General features: G+C 33.9%; 1 protein-coding gene across 1 annotated transcript in view; it reads right to left on the bottom strand.

Annotated features, from left to right (window-relative positions):
- MCC (MCC regulator of WNT signaling pathway) overlaps positions 1-9,463 on the bottom strand; it is a 196,998-nt gene extending 187,535 nt beyond the window's left edge. The window contains exon 1 of the mRNA XM_054397342.1: positions 9,407-9,463. Coding sequence (XP_054253317.1) covers positions 9,407-9,463 — 57 coding nt within the window. The remainder of the gene's footprint in view (positions 1-9,406) is intronic.
- Between the last annotated feature and the right edge of the window lie 1,480 nt (positions 9,464-10,943).

A 10,943-nucleotide genomic window follows, 5' to 3' on the forward strand; every position in this document is an offset into this window, starting at 1 on the left:
AGGATGGTAGTAGGTGGGATGAAGAGATAGATATGATGGATATGAAGTGAAGGAAAATGTTGAAGGGGTTGAAGAAGGTTGGGAAGGTGGATTAAGGAATATGGAGTTGAGTAGTGAGTATGAAGTAATATGAGAATGATGAATGGGGAGATTTGAGTAATTGGGGTTAGTTAAAGAGAGAAGATGATTTGTGAGGGAGGTTATTTAAATGTTTTAAAAGATGAGAATGAGATAATGAGAAGATATGAGGATGAGAAGGATAAAGGGAGGGGTATGGAATAATTTGGGTAGGGGGGGGATATGATATATTGGTTTATTGTAAGTGAGGGAGGTATATGATGATGTAATTGTGGTGAATTTTATTAATGGTTATTATTATTATTGTTGTTGTTTTGGTTGGAGGTTGTTGATTGGAGTAGGGGTATGGGATGGTTTGGTTATGTTAGTAGAGAGGAATTAGAGGGAGGGTTGGTTTTAATTGTATGTTTGGGGAATAGTGATATTTAGTTTTGAGATTTTGATATGAGATTGTGATTTGTTGTGGAAGAGTAGATGAAAGAGGGTTTTTGTAGGGAGGTGGTTTTTGGTAAGGTTGTAAGAGTATGAAGGTTAAAATATGTTGTTGTGATTGGTTAAAGTGTTGGTGATTAGAGGGGAAGAGTTAGATTGTTTGGATTAGTTGGATTGTTGTTGTAAGTAATAAGATGTGGTTTGGGTTGTATGTATGATATTGGAGAAATTAGTTTGGTTATGGTTTTGGTTATGATTTTGTTGTAATGAAGGAGGAGTAATGGGGTGTGTAAAATATGGGTGTATTGAAAGAGATGGTGAGAGATTTTGTATATGTTATATAAGTATTGATGGGTTTGGAGAGGATAAAGAAGTAGATGAGAAGTGTAAAATATTTGTGGGTAATGTTAAAGTTAAGGTAATATTGTAGTTTGATTAGAGTTTGGGAGGTTTTGTTGGTGTTGATGTTTAGAGTTGAAGTGTTTGGAAGGTTATAAGGAATTTTTAGATGGTTAGGAGAAGAAGTTGGTGAGTAGTGGAGATTATTGGGATTTTTGGTGGTATAAGAAGTAGGGAATGGGATAGTAATTTGTATGGTTGTGAGGATAGTAGGAGGGGGATAATGGTTTAGGGAGTTTTGTTTGGATGTTTTAGTTTTTAGGTTTTAAGAATGTGAATTAGGTGTTTGTGGAGTGGAAGAGGAAGAATTGTGTATTGGGATAGGGTTTATTAGAGAATTTTAATGAATTTGTGATTTAATTTTATTATATTATTGATAGATGTGAGTGTTAGAGAGTGATGGGGTTTATGTTATTGTGGATTAATTAGGAGTGAGGGATTTGGTATAGATTATTGAAATGTATTGTAATTGTAGGAAGGAAGATGGGAAATTTATTAGAGTGTAGAATTATGTGAAGTTGAGGAGTAGGGAATAGGTATGGTGTTGAAAATAATGGTGAAAGAAGGAAAATTGTTTGTTGTTGTTATTTGAGTGGTGGGTATGAATGAAGATAGGATTTTGGGATTTGTATAAGGGGTATATTAGATGATAATGTTGTAATGATTTGGTGATTTTTGAGTGTTAGTGGATTGATAGGTGAGATTTGGGGGTTTGTTGGTGTGTTGGGTTAGTTATGTTTTTATGTAGTGGTTATGAAGTTGATAAGGGTGGGTTGGTAGGGAGTTTTAGGGTTTTAAAGTTGGTATTTGAGGGGTTGTATTAGGTTTTGGTGTTTTTGGTTGGGAATGGTTAAGTAGGATTGTTGAGATGGGTATTATGTTGTTTGGTTTAGAAGGAGGAGATTTAGGATGATATTATTGTATTTAATTAAGTAGAGGGAAATGGATTTTAGGTGGAGATGGTTGATTTGATGATATTTTAGATGGATAAGGATTATGAATTGAGAAGGTTTTATTTGTTGAGAGTATGGTGGGAAGAAGGTTGTTGTTAGAATAAATGTGATAGGTAATTATGTGTTAGAATTGTGTAGTTGAATTATAATTTGGTGAGTAATGTTATGGAGTTGAGGGAGGAGAGTGGAAATGTATTTTGATAAGATGGGAGGGATAAGTTATGGATGTATATGGATTGAGGGAAAATGTGGATATGGATTAATGAGAATGATGTGAATGTGAGGGTTTTGTAGAATTTATATGGATGGATGATGTATGATGAGAGGTTAGAGTTTTGAGGATTTTGTTATTTTGATGGTATGGAGAGGATTAGGGAAGTGATTATTATTGTTTTAAGAATTTTTGAATGGGAGTGAGATTTGGAAAGATATGAAATTGTGGTGTTTATTGAGAATAATGATTTGAAATGATTATTTTTTTTAGAGAGGGAGGTATGTGTGGGTTAGATATGGAAGTGTATGATTGGGTTTAAGAGTGTGGTAGATTTTTTTATGGGAATTGGAAGTATTATTATAAGGGTAATTGATTATTGTGAATTATGGAGTAAGGAATTAGGAATTATGGTTTTATGAGGTATAAAATGTATTGGAATTAAGGAGGTGATTTTAGAATTTATATTAGAAGAGGGGAGGAGAGTATTAGATTATTTAGTATAGAATTATTTTTTTGGGGTAGAGGTGTTTGTTTAGAGGAGTTGTGTTAGTGATATTAGGAGGAGTAGAAGTTGGAATGGAGTTGGTGGGATTTATTTGGAGGATAATATGATGATTATTGAGTAAGGAGTTGTGAGAGTGTTATATTTAGATTGTTTGAGATTTAAGGGGGTGTGATATTTAGAATTTATATTAGGATTTAAGAATTTTTGTTAGAGAGTTTAGAAGAAGGTATGTGAGGAGTGTGTTTTTTGTGAGGGGATATTAGGAAGGAGAGGGTTATTATTGTTTGAGATGGTGAATTAAATTGGATTTATTTGTTTTTTGAATGATTGGATTGTTTTAGAATAGTAGAGGTTATGTAGTTAGTTTGAATTTAGGTGAGAGTATAATAGAGTGGTAATTGAAGGGGAGTTTTAGTTTTTTGAGATTTTTTTTAATTGAGAGATTGAGGATTTATGGAGAGAATGGTTTTGAAATGTTTGTTATATGATGAGATATGGAAGTTTATTTAGTAGTTTATTATTATATTAATGATATTGAGTAGATTTGGGAAATGTATATTTAGAGTGAAGTAAGTGAGGTAGTTTATAATGTAGGGAGGTAGAGAAATGTAGAGATTATGATTATTTGATTAAGTAATGAGAGTATTGAATGGTATGGGAATGTGAGTGATATATTGATGAATGTAGGTATGGGAGAGTGTTATATTTATGATTAAAGGGTAGTAATGGAATTGTATTGTGGTTAAGATTGGTAGTATGATAGAGTAAGAGGAGAATGAGGTTATGTGGAGTAGTGTTATTATAGTGAGTTTAGTGAATGGAAGATGATTAGATAGTTATAATGGAGGAGTTTATTTGAAGGTTATATTAGAATTTTGGTGATATTATTAGATGGATTTTATTGAGGTTTTTTAGAATTTTATAATGATGTGTGGAATATGAAAGTAGTGATAATAGATTTTGATTAAGTATTAGGGAGTTTTAATAGAGATTTAATGGTGAGGTTTTTAGTTTTATGGTATATTATTAAGGGGTTGTGTTGGATGTTGATAGTAAGAAATTGATTGGGGATTTTTTGTGTTGGAAGGGTGATTTTTTTTGAGGGTATTTTAGGGGTGGGAGAAGGATTTAATTTAAGGAATGGGGAGAGTTGAAGGATATAAGTGGTGATTTTTTGGTTTGGATGGTGGAATATTTTTTGAGTTAGGAGTTTGGTTTGGATTGGGAATTGTATATGAAAAATTTTTGGATGTTGAGTAGATATTAAAGTTAAAGTGATAAAGTTGAAAGGAAGAAGGAAGAATGAATTTATATTAGGGAGGGGGGAAGGTGGGGTAGAGGGTTGATGAGTATGAGTTGTAATTGTAGTGAGGTGGATAAGTGGGGTTGTGTGGGGTTGTTTGTTGTGTTATAATTGTTGGGGTTTGTAGTGGGTTAGGAGGGGTTGGGGAAGGATTTGGATTTATTTTGTTTTTGTTTGTTGATGTGGTTTTATGTTGTTATTGGGGAGTTTATGGAATGGTGTTGTTTTGGGTTTTAGTGTAAATTTTATTTGTATGAAGATGGAGAGGAATGTGGAAGAGAGAGAGGGAGAGAAGAGGAGTTTTTATATATAAGGATAGTTGGTTATTAGGAGAGGTTAGTTTAAAGGAAGAGAATTTATGTTAAAAGGGTGAAAAGGTTATTTTGATGGGAGGGGAGGGGTTGTTGGGGTTGGGGGTTGGGGTGTGTATTGATGGATGTTGGTTAGAAGGTTTTATAGGGGATGAGAATTAGAGTAAGGGTGGGGGTGGATAGATTGAATTTAGTGGGTTTTTGAAAAGGAAAGAGGGAAATAGTAAGAGGAGATAATAAGGTGGAAAAAGTAAGTAATATATAGTAAGAGAAATTGAGAATTATTATTAATATAGGTTAGGTTTATATAGTATGATTGGAAAATTTATTAGTGTGGATGGATGGGAAGGTTTAATGGGGGAGTTTTTATATGTAAATTAAGGTGTATGTAATTATTTGAATTGAAAGTAGTTTTTTTAGGTTTTGGAATTTTAAATTTTGAGGATTTTATAGGATAGTGTTGGTTAATTTGATTTTTAATGTTTTTGTTTGTGGGGATTTTTGTGTTTGTTGAAGTATTTTATGGAATTTTTTATTTTTTGAGTTAAGTTGTTTGTTAGGGAAGGAATAAGTAAATAAATGGTGGGGAATAGTTTTGGGAAGTTGTTGTAAGGGTTAGTTATTATGTTTGGAGGTTGTGTGAATGGGGTATGAGGTGGAAAAGATTATTATGTATTTTGATGGATTAGGGGTAGTGAGGGTATTTAATTGGGTGAGGTTTATATGGTGGATAAATTTGTTTGGATAAAGGGAGTATGAGAGTTATTTTGTGGTTAAAAGTTGTATGGGGTGTAGTAATGATGGTTTTAGTGAATTGAGGTATTTATGATTATTGTGGGGTAGTTTGAGAGGGAGTTAATAGTTAGGTTAGGGATATTTAGAGGAAAGGGAGGGAGAAGAGGTAATTTTTTTGTAATATGTTGGGGTGTTTTGTGGTTTTTGGAGTTGTTGTTGTTAATATGGAATAGAAGAATGATAGATTTTGGGGTTTGGTGAGGTATTTTTTTGTAAAGGAGATTTGATTTATAGGTATGTTTTGTGTGTAAAGGGGTATGGATAATTATGGAATTATTTTTTAGATGTTTGGGGTAGAATATTTTGGTGAGAGGAGTATAAATTTAATGGAGTTATTGATATGTTTATGGTAATATAGGGAGGGTTAGTTTTAAATTTTTTATGTTGGTTTGTGTTAAGTAAATTGTATGTTTTAAGGGAATATGGATAAGTGGAAGATATGTTATAATGGTTTATTTAGAAAAGGAGTTGTATGATATATGTGTTTGTAAGATTGTTTGAATAGGGTTAAGGGAAGGGATGTTAGATAATTGTGAAAAGGAGAGTAAGAGAGAAATGTAGAAGTAGATAGAGGATGGTATATTAGGATAGAATATTAAAGGTGAGGGAGTTGGGGGGATGTTATTGTGGGGGGGAGAGTTGGGTGGGAGTGTTTATATTGTTTTATATGTAGGTTTGTTTTGATGGGTTGGGTTATGTTTTAATTTTTTTGAGGGATTAATGGGGGGATAAGATATGAGGTGGAATTTTGTGGGTTTTAGGAGGTTTTAGGTGGGGAGGAGAAGTATGTTTGTATTAGGATTGAATATGAAAGATAAATTATTTTAGAATGGGGTTTGTTTATTATTTGTATTTAGAGAGGGGAAATTATATTTGATGGGTGGAAATATTGGTGTTTGTTTTGTGTGGTAGTTGATAATGGGAATATGATATTAGTTTATATGAGGAATTTATTTTGTTTGATTTGTTTGTATAAGTTATGTGATTAGGATGAGAATGGTTTTTTATGAAGGGATTTGTATATAGTGATAGGGATAGATTGTATTTTAAATATTTTTGATGGTATGGTTAATTGATAGATAGTTATGGGTTGGTGATTGTAGATATTGTATAAAGGGTTTTTTTTTGTAGATTTGGTAGGTTTGGGTATGTTTTATTTTTTTGGATTGTGGGAATTTTGATAGAAAGTTGGTGATGTGTGATTTGAATGAAGGAAGGTTATGAGGTTTTTTATTAAGAAATTTTATGAGGTTTATGGTTTGTTGGAAGGGTATGGTTGTAAGGTGAAGTTGGTGGTATTGTTAATTTAAGATTATAAATGTGTATATTGATGTAGGTTAGATGGGTTTGGAAAAGTTTGGGTAATGTGTGTTTTTTTTTTTAAGTATTAAATTATTTAAGGAGTGTTTGATAGAGGAGATGGAGAGTAGGTTTATGTAATTTAGAATGATTTATTATATGGAAGTTTAGAGGGATTTTTTATTGATTTTTTTTGTTTTTTTTTGGTAGTGTTTTGTGATTGTTAGAGATTGATTATTTTGGTTAGATGTTGATGGGAGGAGGGGGGGAGTTGATAATGATTTTATAGTAGTGTGGGGGGATAGGAAAGGGAAGGGGTGTTTTATGTGGATAAGTGAGAATGTTGGTTATTTGTTTTGGTTATAAGATATTTTGAATTAGGATATGTTTTTGAAAAGGAGGGATTGGTGATGTAGGTGATGAATATTGTGTGATTGTATTAAAGGTTGGTTTGGGGTGAGTAGTTTTTGATTGTTTTATATAGTTTAATGGGGTTATTTGGGAGTTGGTAATTAGTGAAGACAAAAAAAATAAAAAAAAAAAAAAAAAAAAAAAAAATAAAAATAAAAAAAAAAAAAAAAAAAAAAAAAAAAAAAAAAAAAATAAAAAAAAAATAAAATAAATAAAAAAAAAAAAAAAAACAAAAAAAATAAAAAAATAAAAAAAAAAAAAAAAAAACACATAAAAAACAAAAAAAAAAAAAAAAAAAAAAAAAAAAAAAAAAAACAAAAAAAAAAAAAATAAAAAAAAAAAAAAAAAAAAAAAAACAAAAAAAACAACAAAAAAAAAAAAAAAAAAAAAAAAAAAACAAAACCAAAACAACACCAAACAAAAACACAACCCCACCACACCCTCCCCCCCCACCCCCAACCCCACACCCTAACAACCCACCACCACCTACCCCCCCCCCACCCCCAAACCACCCAAACAAACCCACCACCAACACACCATCCCACCCCCCCCCCCAAACCCACACACCCCATTGTTTAAATGAAAAAAATGCTATTGTCTTTTACTGATAAAAAATAAGACATGGCATACAGAGAATACAGCCAGAAAGGAAAGAAAAGGAAGAGAGCATGATGAAGAGGTGAGAAACACAGATACATAAACTGCAGGTAGTCTTTACCAAGGGCTTGCTTTCTTCATTCGCAGCAAGCAAAACCAGTATCAGTCACCAATAGGAAAAGATCTAACTAAGCACAAAAATTACAGGGAGTTGGCTGAGTAATTAAATCTTAGAGGCAAGAAACTAACTGCATCTCATGATTACTTATACATCTTCTCCCCTATGGGAGATGGAATATGATGCCTCTGTAAGTCCTCTATGTTTCATTCCAGACACAGTCTTATCCAAGACCAGCGCGAAAGCTCATGCAGCCCTTTGAGTGACTAAGGGTAAATCTGCTCAATGACTTGTAGCTCAAATGGCAAAGATAAAGGCTAACAGCAAAGAGATGATGATTAGCACCTGAGGAAAGCTAGGAATCTAGGATCTTCCCCAGTATGTCTGCAGTCAGAAAGGGGCCCATACTTAGTTCACCTGTAGCACTTGACTGCAAATGTACATTATGCATTCAAGTAAGCTGCCTGGAAAAAACTGCATGGAGCACAGTTACAGACCTGTTTCTGTATTTCCAATATTAGAATACCACAGGAAAAATTTACTTCTTACAAAAAGGCTTTGTGGAAGTGTGAAGTAAACTTGTATTGTTAACATTTCGAGATATCAGTGCTACCAGTAAATACTGCCTGCTCCAAATAATGACCCAAGTATCAAATCTTGGCAACACTCCATGTTTTATGTGATCCTGCACAGTCTTGGAAATTAAATGTTGATGGAGTAGAAAGCAGTGATCAACAGGTTATCAACATGACCACAGCCAGAAACATCATGGCAGACTCAATGTATGCTGTATTGCCAACACACAATTTCTGATAAATCATTTGAAAAAAACCCAACAACAGAGTAATTAAATTGAAGCATTTTGTACTTAAAGTAGGAACAAATATGAAATTCCTTCCACAAGAACTGCTCAGTTGCAAACACATATTTCTCGTTCATGGCAAGGTACCGATTTGCTTAGGACTCGTACATTTACTCTGCTTCCCCCTATACCATTGTCCCTCTTGCTGCTGATTTATTTTTCATTCTATACCTCAATGTCTTCTTTCTCTGTACAATCAACTCCAGAAAATGTTTTCGTTCCCATTTTGCCAAGTATATCCTATCTAATATTCCTAAAATAGCAAGGATATAAAGTAAATAAAGAACATATTGCATCAAAGAAATGCGCAAAAGGGAAAGAGAAGCATTTCAGTTAAACTGGGACAACGGAGACTGCAGATTCAATTTCCTACAAAATAACCTTAATCAAATACTTGGGATCTCAACAGCATAACTAAATTAGCAATGCTCAGTAAAGTCCATAAAGATGACATATCTAAGGCGTTCAGTAACTGACAAATTATGCCTCTTCTAAAATATTTATTAAGCATTTGCATGTCATTTGATACGGCTTTCATTTTGGATTTATTAAAAACACACACACAATCATGGTATACAAAAAACTGACTCACCCACAACTATAAGAAATAACAGCTTACTATGGTTTTCAATGGAAAGCCAAAAAGTTTCCCATGCCTTGTTTTCTTCTAGGCATGAAGGGAAGTAACCTAATTCATCTAACCTAAGAGACAACATCACCTTGGCTAGATACATACAAACATAACTTCTGCCAATGTTGTTGTCTTACCAGTAAGTATTTGTCATCTTCTACTCACTCCACTTCCCTCCTAAATTAGTCACCATCTGCTTAATCTCAACTGAGATCTCCATATTTCACTTACTGCAAGGATGAACATTGGTATAAACACAGCTCTTGGGAGGCAACGTCAGGAGAAAAAAAAAAAGTCTCTTCGTAGTTATAACAATTTGCTTTTCACCACTTATTCACAGTAAAGCAGAAAAAAAGTTCAGGTCATTTCCTGACTGGCACAGCAAGTTATAGCAAGATATGCATTCTACTATTTTTTAATTTAATTGCTTGCAGACTGAAAGCCCAAAAGGGGAGCATTTCTTTTTAAAGCATAAAGAAGGGCGCTGAAACTGCTTACCTCACTCAGCTCTGCAGGAGAGTCATTTCCATATTTCATAGCAACTCCAGAATTCATGATTAGACTTCTCAGGGCTCAATGACTTCTGCAGATTTTTATGCTTTGAAGCTTTGTTCAACTGATTCAATACTTTCTTCTCCAAAATTTTTCTGTCTTACACATTTTGGTCTAGGTGGCCATGTTTACTCCACATTGATAGTTTAAATTAATGATGCAAGATCTTCTAAAACAGCAAGACTGGTTTCGACTTCACAAAAAATCCATTGCTATGAGAGACTTGGTAATACTGTGAAGTGCTCAGAGAATGCAGTGATGGAGCTGCTTGCCAGGATACCAGGGCTGTCTCAGCCCATCTGCAAGGCGTGCTTCATCTCTGTTGTCTGTTCTATGCTGCTGTTGTTCACAGCTGTGTTTAAGGGCATCTCCCAATCTGGTTAATGTACTCAGAAAAATCCGATGAGCTGCATGCAAGTTCACAGAGAAATTAAAAGGAGAGTGCTGATACAGTCTTCAGCGTTTGGAGAGGAAGAAAGAAAGAGACACAATCCCCCCTCCTCTAGACAAACCAATGCTGCACTTCATGCTAAAGTTTTCCCTGCCAGTGAGCCTGGAGTTTAAGTGGTTTATGATCAAACACAGCTGTCTTGCTGCTGGCTAAAGGGTGCATGGAAGGGGCGTCACTAAAGGAAGAGTGCAAGCAGGAGGGAGAGAGCTACAGAGAGTTCATTTTCGAATTACAGGCATCTTTCCAGCTCATGCATACTAATTACTATACACAAAACTATAAAGCTAAGTAACAGGAAATGCCACCAGGATAAAAATAAATTGGATTCCTATTTTCTAATTCCCATGTGTAATTAAGAAAACTTAGGAGGCTTTAGGCAGTGGGGGTAGCAACAATTTCAAAAGGTCACAGTATGCCCAAAAGCACCATTAGAAAGCTGCAGATTTTATGTAACACACTGGCTTTTAACAAAGCCTTTGAAGAGATAATACTGGAAGAAGGGGAGAAAAAACATTTGCTTTCAACAGTCAACCAATGATCTAGAAAAATCCTTAACACGCTGCACGTATTTCATGAACCCACAACCTCCTTTCCACTTCCCTGCATCCCCTAAAACATAGTGACAGTCCCACATATGTTGTGATGCAGGACTATGATGTACTTTTGGAGTTATAAGCAGGGAATACCATACTCTGCAGTTGAAATTTACCTGATTATCTTAATACAATGTATTATTAAAGTGTCAAAGGAGTTCAGAAAAAAAAAAAAAAAAGAGAAACAGGAATAAACGCTATACAAGCTGTGGCACAATGTTGCAGCCTGGCAAAAACACTTATATAGGAAACATTGCTCTCGAAAAGCAACATTTTCAAAATCATCTTCTGAATTTTTTTCCTCATCTGGTTATCACAGATTAATACTAGCGTGCAGACACAGGGGTAATTAATCCAGATTACAATACAGAAAGTGCATTAAGAAAAAGAATCAAGATAAACACAATACTAAAAATCTGTAGCACTTTCTAGTTTCCTG

The sequence above is a fragment of the Indicator indicator genome, chromosome Z (assembly GCF_027791375.1).
Source record: "Indicator indicator isolate 239-I01 chromosome Z, UM_Iind_1.1, whole genome shotgun sequence".
Classification (NCBI taxonomy): Eukaryota; Metazoa; Chordata; class Aves; order Piciformes; family Indicatoridae; genus Indicator; species Indicator indicator.